This window comes from Bombus terrestris, chromosome 2, assembly GCF_910591885.1.
Source record: "Bombus terrestris chromosome 2, iyBomTerr1.2, whole genome shotgun sequence".
Taxonomy (NCBI): Eukaryota; Metazoa; Arthropoda; class Insecta; order Hymenoptera; family Apidae; genus Bombus; species Bombus terrestris.
The window spans coordinates 13735734-13753910 of NC_063270.1; the positions used below are offsets into that span (position 1 = coordinate 13735734).

The 18177-nt window shown below is 32.8% G+C and overlaps 6 protein-coding genes across 8 annotated transcripts; 3 read left to right on the forward strand and 3 right to left on the reverse strand.

Annotated features, from left to right (window-relative positions):
- Window positions 1-1156: 1156 nt before the first annotated feature.
- On the reverse strand, window positions 1157-4276 carry LOC105667102 (glutamate receptor ionotropic, delta-2-like). The gene is given in 8 exon segments (XM_048414450.1): window positions 1157-1909; window positions 1991-2145; window positions 2252-2341; window positions 2412-2662; window positions 2665-2836; window positions 3015-3341; window positions 3431-3927; window positions 4111-4276. Coding segments are annotated over 8 exon segments (2037 nt in total). The 3' UTR covers window positions 1157-1530.
- A 601-nt stretch (window positions 4277-4877) lies between these two features.
- On the reverse strand, window positions 4878-7647 carry LOC100644358 (glutamate receptor 1-like). Its single transcript, XM_012320300.3, has 8 exons — window positions 7367-7647; window positions 6759-7264; window positions 6351-6674; window positions 6105-6270; window positions 5805-6013; window positions 5478-5567; window positions 5234-5403; window positions 4878-5131 (listed from the first exon to the last, which is right to left on the reverse strand). Exons 1-8 carry the CDS (start codon window positions 7536-7538, stop codon window positions 4936-4938), a joined length of 1833 nt encoding a protein of 610 aa, XP_012175690.3. The 5' UTR covers window positions 7539-7647; the 3' UTR covers window positions 4878-4935.
- Window positions 7648-8685: 1038 nt separating this feature from the next.
- On the forward strand, window positions 8686-10772 carry LOC100647329 (sequestosome-1). 2 transcript variants are annotated; one of them, XM_020868389.2, is made up of 5 exons: window positions 8686-8982; window positions 9074-9235; window positions 9413-9918; window positions 10009-10281; window positions 10392-10772. In XM_020868389.2, exons 2-5 carry the CDS (start codon window positions 9088-9090, stop codon window positions 10638-10640), a joined length of 1176 nt encoding a protein of 391 aa, XP_020724048.2. In that variant the 5' UTR covers window positions 8686-8982; window positions 9074-9087; the 3' UTR covers window positions 10641-10772. The 2 variants fall into 2 exon arrangements, with proteins under 2 accessions (XP_020724048.2, XP_012175274.2); XM_012319884.3 differs by having other exon boundaries at window positions 8686-9235.
- Window positions 10773-11201: 429 nt separating this feature from the next.
- On the reverse strand, window positions 11202-13005 carry LOC100647568 (28S ribosomal protein S29, mitochondrial). Its single transcript, XM_003393798.3, has 6 exons — window positions 12868-13005; window positions 12401-12727; window positions 12184-12276; window positions 11975-12111; window positions 11570-11917; window positions 11202-11483 (listed from the first exon to the last, which is right to left on the reverse strand). The coding sequence occupies exons 1-6, from the start codon at window positions 12881-12883 to the stop codon at window positions 11244-11246; spliced, it is 1161 nt and encodes a 386-aa protein (XP_003393846.1). The 5' UTR covers window positions 12884-13005; the 3' UTR covers window positions 11202-11243.
- Window positions 13006-13165: 160 nt separating this feature from the next.
- On the forward strand, window positions 13166-15344 carry LOC100647451 (retinoblastoma-binding protein 5 homolog). The gene is made up of 7 exons (XM_003393797.4): window positions 13166-13288; window positions 13363-13388; window positions 13463-13635; window positions 13704-13932; window positions 14004-14459; window positions 14559-14967; window positions 15034-15344. Exons 1-7 carry the CDS (start codon window positions 13270-13272, stop codon window positions 15117-15119), a joined length of 1398 nt encoding a protein of 465 aa, XP_003393845.1. The 5' UTR covers window positions 13166-13269; the 3' UTR covers window positions 15120-15344.
- A 164-nt stretch (window positions 15345-15508) lies between these two features.
- LOC100647688 (seipin) lies at window positions 15509-17165 on the forward strand. 2 transcript variants are annotated; one of them, XM_003393799.4, is made up of 4 exons: window positions 15514-15946; window positions 16085-16230; window positions 16292-16819; window positions 16888-17165. In XM_003393799.4, exons 1-4 carry the CDS (start codon window positions 15723-15725, stop codon window positions 16995-16997), a joined length of 1008 nt encoding a protein of 335 aa, XP_003393847.1. In that variant the 5' UTR covers window positions 15514-15722; the 3' UTR covers window positions 16998-17165. The 2 variants fall into 2 exon arrangements, with proteins under 2 accessions (XP_048265858.1, XP_003393847.1); XM_048409901.1 differs by having other exon boundaries at window positions 15509-15946; window positions 16292-17165.
- The last annotated feature ends 1012 nt before the right edge of the window (window positions 17166-18177 follow it).

The following is an 18177-nucleotide window of genomic DNA, read 5'->3' on the forward strand; positions in this document are numbered from 1 at the left end:
AAATTCACCTCCTGCCCCGCTATCGCTTTCGATTAATGCGTTGCTCATCACCGGCATTAGTCACCTCGAAGGCGGTCGATTCCTGTCCGAGCGTATTTTGCGCGTTGATGCCAAGGTTGTCCGGTTCTTCCGTCGACGATAAAAAAAAAAAAAAAAATAGTAGCATACCTCGATCGAAAATGCGATCACAGATCGCACGAAATTAACGTCTCGTGGCTGATCCAGTTTCTCTGATACGACGGAAACAACGTACCGCGGCCGATCTTGCGGTTTCATCGAAGCGCAAACAGTGCGCCATCATCCTCGAAATGATGTACATATAGGAAACCTAACCCGCTAGCGTACAACCTCTGATATTCGAGATTCTATCGACTCGAACAGTTCCTGCTATGTGTAGCTGAATTTGACAGCAGAGGATCGCAACGAGTGCGTGTAACTTTTTTCTAATGAGGCAAAGGTCATTTCCGGCCACATGGAAAGCGGAAACGCAGCGCGTGCTCGTCTGTATCCGGTGACTGCGTTGACTCCTATGCTACCTCGGTAGCACCGAACCTACGTACGTGCCTAAAAGTTGTTGCTACCTTTGTTTACTTATGTATGCAAAGCTTTTCTTGGAAATTAACGCTATCTTCACTTTTCTTGTTGCACGTACGATCAAGTTGAACGACACGTCTGATTACAGTGTCTGATAACAGGTGTATGTTGTGAAACATGATCGAGAGCTATGATCGCAGAACATTTTACATTTCTTCTGAAATTCATAGAATATATATTTTCCTCGCGGTTAAATACCATATGATTTCCACGAGAATCTATAGACATCCCTGTTTGACAGGATCAAAGGATAGAGCAAGAGGAGCCTCGTGTGTTCGCCAACTAATAGATATCGGCCGATTCACGTGGGAAGATAGTCACGTGGGTGAATTTCTCCAAAGGTCTTAGGTCAACCGTTTCGTACAAATCTACGAGTCTTCGCTTCAGTGGCTAACGCGACCACCAGATAATTACGGCTCTTATGACATCTGCTTTTGCGTAATATCGTGGATCGAAGTTCTTAACGATATCAAGGTATCTAAATAAACTCATGATTATTACTTCGAGTTACTCGATGCATTTGTTAGTCGAGGTTATCAACAATTTAAGAGCGAAATGATCGTGAAGTTCACACTTTCCTGTATTTCTAATAAAGTTCGCCTATAAACGTTACAAAATTGTATACCTTTTATTACATAAATTAATATTAGTCGGCTTACAGTGGTGGCGATTAACGCAATTAGGAAGGATTATGATCGACAAGATCATCAAGACTCGTTGAAATACACGCGAGAGAGACGATACACGGAAATTTGCAACTAATTACTCGCGATCTAGCGATACGACTGCGGCATAAAGTGAAAGTGATTTCACGCATAGAATGAGAATACGTGACAAATTAACTATACTGAGATCTATCGATAGGCAACGACCACGCGAATATTATCGTCATAGCCACGGGGTAGATTAAATTTTTAAATAGCAGTAGAGTAAATTTTATTTGTACTGCGTGAAAGAACTTTGATTACGAAAAATATCTGATCGTTGATTCTCTTGAGACTGAAGTATATTTTCCGAGAGATTCTCAATTCGTTTTTTCTTGTCTACCGAATCTACAACCAGTTGCCTATTCAAGAATTTCCGCCATAAAACGCAATGAAAAATTCCTCTGCAATTATTGCGCCAAACATTATAGTATATTTTTTCGAGTAGCAATACCAGACAACTGAAAATTGCTCCACCAGCCAGAACCGATAAAATAGGTGCGATTCCATGCAAATTAACAGTAACGTTCCCTTTCTCGGGAGAATCTCCAATTACCAGAAACGTATTCTTCAATCTGGCCAGAACTCCGTTATCTTTGAATTGTTGTAAACTACAAATATTTAAGACAAGCGTTGGCATAACTTCAAGTAAAATTAATAACCATAAAAGTAACATAAAGATATATATTTACTAATAATTCACCACTCCTGTATATTGACCATGTTTCTGCAAAACTAGAGCCAAACTGTCGACCCTATCCGCATCGATAAACGAAGTTTCACACGGTATACTGATGGCGTTCTTTATCGCTTCGGTTATGTAGAATCCCACTTTTTCGTTACATACCTATGATAGTTAATTCTAAATTTGAACTATAGTTACTTTAAATTCAAAGCGAAAATTTATGAGAATGCAGGTGTTCGAAGATAGAGCATTGGACTTGGAGACAAACCTGTAGAAAGCCATCGTGAGCCGTCAAAGGCAAATCTTCCTTGTCCTTTATCAATTTCTTCACCTTCTCGAATAAACTGCTGTTAGCAGCCTGAAATTGTATCTGCTGTATTATTCGTTCGATGTTATTTCTTTATACAACCGTGTGCTACATATCTTACAATTATCATGTCGTAATCCGCACTGTTTCTGAATGTAATTAATTTGTACGACCCATAATTAGCGAACTCTTCCATAGTGGAGAAAGGCAAAGTAACCGTAGAAACTGTCAAAAAACTGGTCAGCGAGGCGGAGTAAGCGGATAGAATGATCAACGACGACAAGAAAATCGATAGGAAAGCCAATCTCATCGAGAACTTGGTTGGAAATTCTGAAAGAGAGAGGTTTCGTGCGAGAATATTCCACTTCGTATCTCTATGTTGCAATTACCTGACAATCCTTGCTGACAATAAATCCCCCAAACGTATATGTAATTATCCGCCAGAATTCTCATCACGATACGACCTCTCGTCTTCATGAGAGTCAAAAAGATTGGAGCGGTCACGATCACGAATATTATCATCGACCAGACGTCTGCTTTGAATGTCTGAAAACAGGAATTCATTATCGTGATGTCGACGGTCCGTGAAAATCGATGCGTGTCAGATAAATATTAAAAAAAAAAAGAAAAAAAAAAGAAATAATACTCTATAACTAGCATCGATTCTCGTGTGGTAATCGCGCGCTAGAAGCGAAAGGATAAAATATCCGTTAAGAAAGTGAACCTTAAAGTAGGCGGACCATTGTATATATGTGCCATCAGGTTTTTTAAAGTATATTCTATTGCGAGACAAAATTAGCGGCAAGGTAAAGTCAACTACGTCCAGCCTATGATTAGTCATGCTGAACTCTGCGACGCCGAAGTCAGCTCTGTCCGACGCTACTTCGCCTACCACCCCTGTCCAGGTATTATCGTCCTTGTTCAAATCACCATATATCAGCATCGAGCTTGTCACTTCGATCTTGAAATTCATCGATTTACTCAGCTCTCTGATCAATCTGCCGAAGAAGTGCGAAAGAATTCCGTTCTTTATCTCGACGAACGGAGACTCCTTGAATTCGAATCAATCGTAATTTTCAAACAAAATATAATGATTCTCTGGGACAATAAATATTCATTCGCGTTTGTCGTAACATTCACCTGGACGATCGATATACGCATCGTTTGCCCAAACGTGTTGTTTCTCCTCGCATACAAGGAACTTGTTGTCTTGAGCTTCAAACCTTGCCCAGTTTGCCAGGTAGCCAAGTTGAAGACTCTTGTTTGATTATCGCGTAACGCGTACCACTCTGTTAGGAGCGGCAGATCGTAACAGAGCACCAGCATCTCCGTGTTGAACATCAGATTGAACGGGTTTCCGACAGGATTTTGACAAATGTCTCGCATGGGATTTTCCCGATACGGTAGAAACATCAACAACCAAACGGATAAAGACATATCGATCTGTCTGGTGGCCGTCGAAAATTCATCCATCGTCTCCTTCGTAGCAAGAGCGACGACGTACAACGGGCGCGTCAAATAGTCTTGGAATTTTCTAGCCTCGCGTGACAGTTGAGAAAAACTTAGGATCATGGTCAAGATGCCTCGCTGTGAGAAAGCCCGCAACCATATATAAGCCAAGGACGTTTGATTGAAGTCTGAAACGATAATTATTCGCGCTCGCATCTTTTTACGAATTAACAAACCGAGGAGGAAAGTATTTTGAGCGAGAGACATAACGGCTCGATATTGACTGCGCATTTCAAGCTAATTAATTCGTGAAACAGTTAAGTCTACCACTTTCGCACATACGATTTTCGAGAAGAGTGAACAAGACTTACTGGTATGGCTGTTTGAACACACGATTATGATGCAGGATGTTTTGTAATAATTGTGAACGTCCTTAATTAAGAGAACATATTTGTTAGCGTCATTTATATCCACCGAGAACGCTGAAACGGACAGAAGCAGCAGTATGATGATCGCGTAACGAGTCATTCGTGTCATCTCGCAACAAACAACACCTGGTTAATCCGTTGAATTACCACGGGTCAGCGATAAAATCCCTTTTAATGACAGTTAAGATACGCGGTCACTTCGTTAATGTTATCCAATGAATCTGCTTTAACATCGATATTTACTCTTATTCTCATCAACGTGTTTGCGAATTTTAACAACAACAAACTCGATCATATCCTTCTCCTTTTTGCGATTCCCGGCCGCTTCTGATGGTAACTAACTGAACTAAAAATGTGGAAAAACCGTAATCGCAGGTCATACTGGGATTTATCGAATTTGTAGATCTGAGGATGAGGATAGTATCTCGTTAGGAACGTAATGGCCCACGGTACGCATCAACCGTGCAATCGAACAGATTACGTACAAATTGCAAAGATTAACGTCGATAAGAACATGTATTTATACACGTGCATTATCGGATTTATCGTATTTTTATCGGAATATGCATGAGATGTGATTTAGTAGAGCTTTTATAATGTGACATTTTGTTCGTTTATAGTTATTCTACTGCTTTTATACTATTTCAAGTTAGAAGAAAATCAAATTGAAGAGAACCAAACACACTAAATGCTTACATGTTAAAACTGCATTGAATCTTTGATACGCATATATTGACGAATTTACCTTTCGTTAATTGGGCGATTGAATTATTGAGAATTTTTATACCTATTGCAATACATCTCTGCGATTAATATAACAAGGGCTAGTAAAACACCACCGAAGAAGATTATTAACACAGATGCCACGCTATAAAATCCAACCGGCTGAAATTTGTTCTTGTTCGTGAAGGATACTTCGTTCTTAAACCGGTTCAATAGACCAGTGTTCAGAAGTTTCTGCACACTGAAACATTACGATGAATATTTTAGTTACAGAACAGAAAGATACATCAAATTCTCTTATTCACGGCTCGTCGACATTTATAACGTATCTATCGATACCAACTAGTAATTCAGGATCGAGGTGAATTGACTATTTTTCGGAAGGATCAGGGACAAACTATCCACTCGGCCAGAGTCAATGCAGACGATATCGCAAGGAATATGAAAATTCGCTATTCCCTGCATTTTTTTACCATAACCGCTGTAGTACACTAATGTAGGATCGTCGCAGATCTGAAAACGTATAAGGTAGTTGCAGAAATTTCACTCGATGTGTTATCAAATCGTGTCCATAAAAGCAACCTTACCTTTTGAAATCCATCTTCTATGGTGATTGGTAGAGTATGTATCGGCCTTAGTTTGGCCATCATGTGCACCGAAACGGGGTCTTTCGATAGCTGAAAAGCAAATTATATTTTTGTATAGCGTGATGTCGTTAGAAATCATCTATGTATACTATATACAATGTTTCGCGTTTTGTTCGTAGTTCGTTCAGGAAACGATACTTTTCTCGTCCGTTGCGTTATGTCGATCGTTCATATTACGCCACATAACGTTTGTGATGTAACGCCTGAACGTACGAGTAAAAGTGAAAGCATATCGTATGAAAATTCTTCGTTATTGGACAAACTTACGGCAAAAATATCGTAATCCGCGGAATCTTTATTGAGGATTACATCGTATGTACCATCATTCACAAACTCCTCAATCGTGCGGAAGGGTAGATTATGAACGTAAGCTGTTACAAAGGATATCATAGACGCGGAATAAGCGGCGAATAGCACTATACCGGTAACAAGTACGGTAAAGTATGCTAACTTTAGCGACGTATACCGTGGAAATTCTGAGAAAAGGAATTGTATTAGGTGCTTGATTTTTCATGTAAAAGATAGAAGATCATTGAAGCGGTAAAACTCTGGAATCCAATGATTCACCTTCTGTAATGCCTTGCTGGCAGAATATACCCCAAATTCGAATAAATTCATGGTATAATTCCACGGTTAGATCAGTGGATTCTATTCGAGATCTTATAAAAGCCAAAGTAAATTGAGCAATTATAATTGTCATGAGTACAGATATCCAGAGCGCGAAACTGTATGCCTAAAAATAAGTGTTAACCGTGTCGTAAATATCAAAACTACATAAGTGTAGCTCTGTAACATACACATATACATATATACCTTATAATAAGCAAGCCATTTCACCGCTGACATCTCTGGTTGCTTAAAATACAAACAGTCTCTAGTAGTTATAATAGGAACCGTATAATCGACGTAATCAAGCCTAATATTGGTCATCGAAAAATCGGACAATCCGATATCTACTTCTCCAGAAGCCACTAAACGAAATGCCCCGTTCCAGCATTTAGTCGTCACATTGAAACTACCAAACTCGAGTTCCTCGGTCACGATATCGAGAGTGAAATTTAGATATTTTTCAAGCTCGTTGACCGCTCTACTAAAGTATCCTTCGAACTTGTCATCTTTTGTCGCGAATATCGAGTTCTACAGCAGACAAACGAAAATTGTACGCGTTAAAACTCTGATGACTCCACTTGGATGGTTACGCGTGAATGCCTGAATCTTTACCTTGATAGTGACAGCTCGCAAAACTTTTCCTTTCAAGTCATTCCTCCTCTCGTGCAGAGTCAAGTTGGACAACAAGTCAACAACTGCTGTTAGAGACTTCAATTGTTTCTTTGGATACCACTTGACTAAATCTGAAATGACGGTGTTGTTCCCATCCACGGAATACCATTCACGAAGAACAGGGTCACCGGGACACATCACCAACATTTCAGTGTCGTATAACAAATTAAATGGATTTCCCGGCGGATTGTAGCAATAGCTTTCCGCGTTCATCGCCGTAGGCACGAATATCACAAACCATGCAAAATGGGATATTCTAAAGGACTTCGAGTATTTTGAAAATTCAGAAACTGCGTCAGATCCGGATATAAAAACGATGGCCAACGGTCGGAGGATATTATTTCTATCTAGCGCGTGAATGTTCTTGAATGTGCTACTTAAAGTTGCAATTTGTTCACGATGAAGAAGACGAGACCATGTGTGTGATAAATATGTTAGTTTCAAATCTAAACAATGTAAACAACAATGTAAAAGTGAGCAAATGTATTGTATTTCTAATTATCATATTGTAAATGAATTTTCTATGCGGAAATATTTGAAAATCGTACCATCGAAATTTTTATTCTCGTTAGAAGAATGCAACAAAAAGACAGCAGAAGCCGAATAGTAGCTGCGAATCCATTTTATTAAAGGAATGTACAGCGTTTCGTTGTTGTACATTTCAGTTCCCGTTAAATGAAAAAAGATAGAAATAACATTTAAATACATTACAATTTTCATTCCGTTCAAATTGATTGTCTCTTTCTTTCTTTCTAGAACGTCACGAATAGTGCACGCGTATATCACGCAGAAAGACAATAGGTTGTCGAGAACATTCAAAAGACTACGAGAATCGTTAATAACTGAATTCTCGTGAGTAGATGCAAGTAGTTTTATTCAAGGATGAACATTAAATATTTACGAAACGTCCGTGCAAACTTTTGACGTGAAAAATGCAAGTTTTTAAAAATACGATCACGTTAGCTACGATAGTAATCCATTAAATAGGATGTAACAATATTATTGAAATTTATTATAGCGACAATGTAAATGATGATACATGATAGGCTGAATGCGAACAAGCAATAGAGGAGATAATAATATTATTTTCATACTTGATACATTTAAAAACTTTAATTAATTAATATTAAAAATTATAAAGACCGATTAAAATATTGAGAGAATATTTATAACGAACAGAATGCTTAATCAATTAATGAAAAATTGTCAACTAAGCAACTTTAAACGATTCAGGTCTTGCTTGTCTATTATATGTAAAGTCCATTTCAATGTGTCACAACATTAGGTGGATGATATATATCGATCTACATTCCATTAGCAAATTACATTTTAACAGAAAGCTTTAGTGATTAATCTCTATTTTCACAAACGATTACTCATAAACGAAACGTATACATATGTAGGTAATTTATATAATAGTCGTTATTAATGCATAAATTTCGAATTATTTTCTGTCACATTTTTAGAAAATTGAGAAAATCACTAGGGAAAACCATGAAACTAGAAACTAGAAATACTCTATGCTAGAAACTAACATAAAAATTGCGCAATAATAAATTATTAGAATATATTTAGTATTTTTATTATCACAATTTATTATCTGAATAATAGAATATTTTCATAATTCTTATCATAATTATTCACAATATGTATCCATAGAGCTTGCTCTATATGTATGTCAATCAGCCATTTCAATTATAACTTAGTTAAATATTAAATAAATTTTAAAAAATTAAAATATTTTTAGGTATTCCGAGTCATCTGATGCAATAATAGGAAAGTAATGATATAAATTGAATCATAAAAGTCGTGAATCATCGTTTCTACGCCTGTCACGTGATTATCAAATCTTACTTCTCATTCAAAAATGGCGCCGTTCAAATTTCAACAAAAATTCGTTATTGATTCGTACTGGAAAGTTTTATAAATACAATATTACCTGTGCTTAACAATAGATGATCGAAGTACGAAAGGGCAAAGTTATTCAATTATATTGTTAAAATGTAATTATAAAGTCGTAAAATAAAAAACTACTGAGTTATCGGACACGCCATTTTGTGAAATTGATCGAACTCTGCACAGGAAGTTTAACAGGCGCACGTATATAAGCGTCGTAGTTCATAATAGAATCATCTGGACGTTATACGTACGACAGTGAAGCTTGGTAAGAAAACTTTTGTATCGTGCAAAATAAATAGTTTTTGTGGATTTTTACGAATACACATTCACATTTTATTCCAAATTGAACAATATAGATAAATATCCAATAATGTATAAAGCATATTTGCAAAGTAACGACTCTTCCGTCAAAGCAATTCGAAAGTTTCATTATCAGACTGATTTTAATAATTTCTGGCACAAAATCAGAACAATATTCCCGGAATTATCTGGTAAACAGTTCACCGTTTCTTGGAAAGGTAATTATTATATATAAATATAATTACGTCATTTTATTTATTCTTTATAAATTTAATAATAAAATCATTAATTTTTTAAAATTTAATTCTCAAATAATTCTAATTAAAAACTTTCACTAAACAGATATAATGCAATTTAAATCATAAACAATGATCATATGTATGTACATATTACAGATACTGATGGTGATCAAATCTTAATATCATCTAATGAAGAATTAAAAATTGCTGAGGAAGAAATGGGACAACGTATGAAAATATATATCAAACCTTTCCCATCTAAGCAAAAAGAACCAAGTCCTGAGAAAGAAAAACCGGTACATTTTGGCGTATATTGTGATGGTTGTGATAATGACATAACTGGATTTAGATACAAATGTATTCAATGTGAAGATTATGATTTATGTGCACAATGTGAGACAGCACAGATACATTCACATCATTATATGATCCGTATGCCACAACCATTAGAATGGCATCATACTCGAAGTTTGTTTCACCATTTAAGAAAAATTCTAAAAAAGAATGGCGTGTATTTTAATAAAAAACATACTTCTGATGAAAATAAATCCCAAAGTAATTATTGTAACATTTATCCTTGGTTGGAAATTTATACACCATATATAAATAGTTTTATTGATACACTATTAGAAGCACATAATGTTGATCCAAAATCTTGTAAGGTAATACTATACTAAAAATATTCAAAGTTGATGAAATTTGCAAAAATAGTATAAATTTGTTCTGATTCTAATCGTTCATATATTTCACAGAGTCAGAAACCTGAAGAAAGAAAAGAATCTAAGGATGATACATGTATAGATGAAAATAATACCAAAAAATTTCCTGGAGAAGGAAGGAAGTTACTTGATAATGCAAATGCTGATAAAGAATCAGTATCAGATGTTGCATCAACAGCAAGCCAAGACAGTGCTACTACAAAGGTACCAGCAGATGAATGGACTATTATAGATAAAAATGACACTACTGAAGTTAATCAAACATCTTCAGCTTCATCCAATACGAATGAGACTATTAGGAAACAGGTAAAATATTATAAACAATTCGAACTAATGTAAGGTGTACAATGCAAAATTTGTAAGAGAGAGAATTTTATTTTCATTTTTAAAAATTATATTTATATTATTGCTATAAGGCTTGTTCCTCTTCAACGGCACCACCATTAACATCACAGGGATCTTCAGCTCAAACACTTTACCCTGAATTACCAAGAGAAACGAATTACCAAGAAATATATCATGAAAATCCAACAGTTAATGAAGCTGTTAAAACTATGATAAAGATGGGATTCTCAAATCAAAGTGGATTATTGACTTATTTGTTGGGTGTTGAAGATGGTAATATTGATAATGTCTTGGAGATATTGGAACCTACACATAAATGAATATAAAGTTTGATATTTAATGAAATTTATCATTATATCACTATAGCTTATGACATAGTTCATATATATATATAAATATGTATATACATATATATATATATATATATATATATATATATATATATATATATATATATCATATTTAAAATATATATAAAAATATAATACCGGAAAATATATACACTTAATATATATATACATTAATATATATATATATATACATTATTATATATATTAATATATATATATATATATATATATATTAATAAATATATACACAAAAAATATGGTATATATTTTTTCGGTTGTAAGATAAAAATAGAATGTAGCATTATGTAATGTATACTATTGTTACAGATATTACATTCCTCCTCACTTAATGTATTCCTGTTAATAAAGTAGCATGTGAAGATAATCAAACGTGACTTTTTATTGTAATCAAAAATATTAGACTAAAATGTTATTAATTAAATAAAAAGCATAAACATATATGTATAAACACATACATAACACATATGTATGTGTGTGTATATATATGTACAAAGAAAAAAGCAATACGAATTAATTTCTCAATAACAATATTTATTTGTATATAACGTGATTTTAATATAATGGTTTACAAAGTGTCCAAAGCGTGAATGGATTTTTATTGGATAGTAATTCCAATTCTTTTTGTCCTTGAGGACTAACGTTTCTGATCCAATTTCGATCTTTATAGTATTTTAGGATAGTTCCTAATTCTTCTACTGAATAGTCGTCGACGCAAATGGGAAGAAAGGGATCTAAATGTTCAAACCCTTTCTTACCAAGTAAATATGTTGGATAATCAGAATCTCTTTTATCCTGTAAATAAAAAATATAAAATATCCATTATAGTTTTTGATAATAGTAGTTTTGTTTTAAACCATATTACAGCAATTGTTGCATACTCTGTTTGCTCTTTTATCTACTGTTAATACTGCAGCACCATTACACCAATTGTAGTCTACGATACTTAAAAATGCAGATGTTATCGATATCTTATCAGGTGGTACATATACACGGTTTTCATCACGTACATGTGTAATGTCAGATGTAAGAGCATTAAAACCATCTATAACAACTAATGTTCTACATTTTCCTGCTGTACTGGCTATTTTGAGCTCATCCACCAAAGCATTAATAACACCACAAGCAAATTTAGTTCTCTGTATCCCAAATTCAATAAGATTAGAAAGTGAATCTCCAACTTTTGTAACTTCTCTTTGGGACCATGTATATTCCTTAGTGGTCTTCAACTATAAATTAATTACTTGAATTCTATATAATAAAAATAAGTCTCACTTATTACTTACATCAAGCTGTGATAATGACACATTGTTTAAATGTTTTATATACTTTAACCATTTTACTGCTGATTCAGGTAAGTCTAGTTTATCTGGTTCCAGAGGAGATGCAATAGTGTCCCTAGCATATCGAAACCAATTTTGAACTAAAAATATGGAAGTAAATTTATGAGTATATTCTGAAAATAATGTACTATTCAATATAATTCATATCATACCCCATGGTAAGTGAAGTACAAAAAAGCATTTTGTAAGACCATAATGAATCAAATGTAGTAATATTGTTGTTTTTCCTGCTCCAAATTTACCATCTAATAGGTAGTGAAAATACAGTTGCATATAGTTACATCATAAATTCATTTTAGTTACTGTTAAGTTACAGTTAACTGAATAAATATTATAAACCATACATAATTGTTGAATTCAAAAGGATACAAAGAACATATTTATTTATAGGCTTTGTATAATCAGTTTGTTCCAAGTATGATATCATTTCAATTGCAGGTTGCCTAACTAAAATGCCAAGTTCTCTGAAAATTTGTACTTGCTTTCTTAATTCAATTGTCGTGTTTGCCATTAATAATGCTGTAATATCTGAAGGAACCGTATAAATATGATTTAAACAATTTTCATCGTGTTCTGCAGGGTTAGATTCCGGAGTACGAAACAATGGAAAATTTGTCTGATCCCCTACATCTTTTGTGGCAGCTGATATTATTGTTCGTCGACTACTTCTAATGCACATTCCACTAAATAAGGAATCTAACGATATAAAAAAAAACAATTATTAAGAATTACATTAAGTGATATGAATGCTTACAGTAAATATGTAGAAAAAGCATATATATATATAATTTCTTTCTATATAAATTAAATTATAATTTACAAATAGATAAACGTACAAGTACGGGACAACATGTTATTTACAGTATTTTAACATGTATTCACTGCAAAATAGTACAAACACAAGTAGCTATATTTATTATTGCAGTGTTCGAAAATCTGCTGATACTGGATTCAATAGATTGTTCAAAATATTCCTATGAAAATTAGTTGTATGGAGTTACATATAATAATTTTATATATTACATAATTATTTTTATATAAAGCTTATTTTTTATTAAATTAAAGTATTATTTATGAAGAAACAATTAATAATATTTTTTGTATATAATACCATTTCTAAATAGTTAATTCTAGGGACATGTAAAACTTACTGAAATTATTAAATTATGCTACAAGCTGTTGTATAGCAATAACTCTAATAATTTCTATAAAGTAGATATATACATGATAAAGTAAAAATGAATTTAGAATTATTAGGTAAATATTTAGCAAAATCTATTTTCAAATTTAATAATATATCTTTCTTAATATATATAATTTCTTTTTTACAGAATCTTTTGGTCAGAATTATCCAGAGGTAAAGTATTTTTATAAAAATAATATACATTTTTTAATTCTAAACCTTACAGATATAATGTTTATAATCATTAGGAGTTTGATGGCACATTAGATTGCATATCATTAGCAGTCACTTGTACATTTAATAAAAGAGGAACTCTTCTCGCTGTTGGGTGTAATGATGGTAGAATTGTTATTTGGGATTTTTTAACACGTGGTGTTGCTAAAATCATTAGTGCACATGTGCATCCTGTATGTTCATTGAGGTGAGTGACCTGAAATAATTTATTATGAATTATTTTAATTATTTTATAACACTGTCTTTGTTAATTAGCTGGTCTAGGAATGGTCATAAATTATTAAGTGCATCTACAGATAATAATGTTTGTATATGGGATGTTTTATCTGGAGAATGTGATCAAAAATATAGATTTCCTTCTCCAATATTGAAAGTTCAATTTCATCCAAGAAATCTTAATAAATTTTTAGTATGTCCAATGAGACATGCAGCAGTAATGGTTGATGTTGAGGGTACACATAGAGTTATTCCTCTTGATGATGATGTACGCAATAAGATTAATACTACTACTAATCAGTATTTTTAATATTGATTTTTAATATTCATTTATTTTAGAGTGATTTGAACATAGTAGCGTCTTTTGATCGGCGAGGAGATTATGTGTACACTGGAAATGCTCGTGGTAGAATTCTAGTTCTTGATGTGGAATCCTTGACTGTGAAAGCTTCTTATAAAATATCACAAGGCACAGCTAGTAATACAGCTGTAAAGAGCATTGAATTTGCTAGACGTGGTTCTTGTTTCTTGGTAAATACATCAGATAGAGTAATTCGTGTATATGATAGTACTGAAGTACTAGCTTGTGGAAAAGATGGTGAACCAGAACCAATACAAAAATTGCAAGATCTTGTAAACAAAACTATGTGGAAGAAGTGTTGTTTTTCTGGAGATGGGGAATATGTTTGTGCTGGATCTGCAAGACAACATGCTTTATATGTATGGGAAAAAAGTATTGGAAATTTAGTAAAAATTTTACATGGAACTAAAGGAGAATTATTACTTGATGTTGTTGTAAGTATTATAAATCTCTAGTACATCAGTATTATAAATCTAACTTCTAATCTGAACGTTCACAAAATTATAATGTTCTAAAAATTTTTAATAATGCAGTGGCATCCAGTGAGACCAATTATTGCTTCCATATCATCTGGTGTTGTTTCTATTTGGGCACAAAATCAAGTTGAAAATTGGTCTGCATTTGCCCCAGATTTTAAAGAACTAGATGAAAATGTTGAATATGAAGAAAGAGAAAGTGAATTTGATTTGAGTGATGAAGATAAATCTGTGGTGCAAGGCGAAGAGGCTCAAGATGAGGAGATAGAAGTAGATGTTGCATCTATAGATAGAGTGGCTGCTTTTTGTAGTTCTGACGAAGAGATGGAAGATATTGGTTCGTTGCAGTTTTTACCAATATCACCAGATGTAGAAGATTCAGAAGATACTCAAACGACATTGCACGAGCCACCTATGAAAAAACATCGTTCTCATGATATTCACTTACAAGGTGCACCAGTAGATGGTAAGACCTTTCATGCATGATAATTTAATTGATAACAGGTTTACGTAATTTATTATTATTTTTCAGAAACTCACCCATTATTAAATAAAGGAAAAGATAAACCAACAACTAAGAAAGGAAGACCAAGATTGGAACACAGAAAAGGAAAATAAATTCGAATTCGAAAAGTTTCTTGTAATGTACAAATTAACAAAAATACTTCGTGTATATTGTTGACTGCGATAATATTCTATAGTCATAATGTATGTTATAAAATGTATTACTTCCTATGGAATGTATCTTATACCTTTCAGCTTTATGTGTTTTTATATTGTAAACCTGTCTTAAGATTTTGAAGATCTATTATATATGTTGAAATAAATGAAGACAATTTTCAATTTTTGTATGTATTTACTAAATAACGAATTTAATGTAATATATATGTTTTAGTGTCTTTAAGAGCTGTTCATATTCCAGCTAAGCAATTTTAGTAGCTCTTGTTACAATTTGACCATATAAAATAATTGCGTATCTTATACTTTATATGGTACCTACATACAATATATATGTACTCTGATATCAATACTACCAATTTTAAGAAAAGTAAAAGTTGAAATGCAGTTAACCTATATTTTACTGCTGAATTATTTAAAAAACAAATTAACTGATCGATAAATGGCTTATCTTATCTTGTGTAGCGATTTTTGAAAGCTCAATTAAAATTGCGTAGTATTTGGATTAACTTGTAACTTTAAGTACATCAAATTTCGTTTACAATGTTAATTTCGAGGTTATCAGAACAAGTTTATAAAAAGTTATTTCATGTGCAGAATAAAACAAAGAGAGGTGCACAATCTGCTAGAGATGTACTTATAAGTGGCGGAATTATTATTATTAGTGGGATCGTTATTGTTTGGTTATCTGTGTTTCTTTACACAGCATTTTATTATGCCTATGTACCGAGCATCTCATATGTACGGCCAGTGCATCTGCAATTCAAGTGAGCTTCACTTCTCACTTGTACGTTAATGGAAAAAAAGAATTATATCTTGAAGCATATTATTTTTTGTTCTTTGAAACATTATGTTATATGCATTCTACTGTTACAGTTTGATTACATAGTTCCTCCGTGTTACAGATCATGTAATGAAGAAAAAGGGATTTGTAGCTTTCCATCAGCATATGTGCAATTAACAAATAAACAACAGCTTTTAATGGTTGGCCAGCCATATAAAGTTAATTTACATCTAGAAATGCCAGAGTCACCAGCCAATAAAGCACTTGGTAATTTCTAAGTCTCAATGGAAATTAAAAATAATATCTAATAAATATAATTTTTAAATAGGTATGTTCATGGTTTGTGCTCAATTACGCAGCAGAGATGGTTTTCTCCTAGAACATGCATGTAGATCTACCATGTTACATTACCGTAGCACATTATTACATGCACTTACAACACTTACATTTTCACCTATGATGATTTTTGGCACTACAGAGGAAAAACAAAATATAGTTCTTGAATTATTTGATAATTTCGAAGAAAACCAAAATCATCCAGTTACAATTATTTATATCGAAATACAATCAAGACATATTGAATTTTACTCTGCAAGTATTACGATAAATGCACACTTATCGGGTCTACGCTATTTAATGTTTCATTGGCCGATTCTATCTGGTATTGTTGGCATCGGTACAAATTTGTTTTTCATAGCACTTGTATGTACCCTTTGCTATCTTCATTTTACCATTTATGAAGACTCTGGAGATGATGGTTTCAATTATGAAGAAGGTAAAAAGGTTGAAGAAAAACAAGAATATAACAAAGAATTAAATACAGAAGAAGAAAGAGAACATAAAGCTACAAATGATCGTAAGTTACTTGTTGAGTTATATTCTTTTGATAAATTAAGTATAATTGAACTGACTTATTTTTTAAAGAATCATCACATTCGTCATCATCAGAAGGTATTGCTGCATCTTATATAGTACAACATCTTGTTAAGTCTACAAAAGAATCTCACCCCTCTCGTATTGAATTAATAAAATAATCTACATTCCATAATGCAAATTATATGACAATATTATATGTGTACAAACGTAGCTTATAAGTGTAATTGAAAAAAATATATGTACATTATAAAAATATTTATTTTTCTGTACTTAAATATTTTATTTACTTCTATTGTAATTGAAGTATATTAAAAGTGTTTATGATATTTTTTATGTATTGTAATGTCATCTTATGTCATTTTATTAGTGGTGTGAGAATATTGCAGCCTTGGATCTGGTTGAGACTGACAGAGATTTCAAAAAATTCGCGACCAATCTTCAACCTATAATTTCGGCTATATGTAGTCTTCTGATCGCAGGACATATTTGCGATATATATCGAAATAATGAATCTTTGCTTTTATGCTTGAGATCAGAATTTCGAGAGATCGATTATTGTTTTTCGTAGACAAACTAAAACTTGGTAAAATAGTTTTCTATCTTATGCTGTACTTTCTACCTGTCGATAAATTAAAATAATATTTGAACGTGTCAATTATAAGTAATTTGTAGTTTAAACTATAAAATCTTTTTATTTGAAGTATAGATATATTTATTTACATTATTTGCATTACGTATTTCAAACTTGAAATCTCCTTCACGGCTTAGTTAACAGCGCCATCTTGTAAAATAAAATGTAATCGTAGACATTTTAAAGTTTTGCGCTTTCTGTTACAATTTTGACGCTTTCGAACATTCTCCAATGAACGCTGCAATGTTTTTCTCCGTCATGTTTGAGAAATTCCTGAATAATAAGCGGAATGTAGTAAAGGTGCGTACAACGTTATATTAACTATATAAAAACTTGTTAGAAACAAAACAGAAGAAGTTTCCGATATTTCATACTTAAGCAATATTACGAAAATGTGTTTAAATGTTTCGATTATGTACAGGTTGTCAAATTTTAATTCTTTCACTTTATTGTTTCACAAACTATTTAAAGTAACGCCAATAAATTATTAGAATTCCTTTATTCTTATCTATTCAGAGATATGTGATAAATGAAAACATTGATGATCAAGGTAATCTTTTCGAATACATAAGGAATATTTGCTGGATATCTAGCGAAAGATAACTTTAAATTGCTGTAAGTAATTTTAAATGACCTTCATAGACAAACACATCATAAGACAACGAATTTGTCTCCAAACAGTTTAGACTGTCCTAGGATAAGTTATC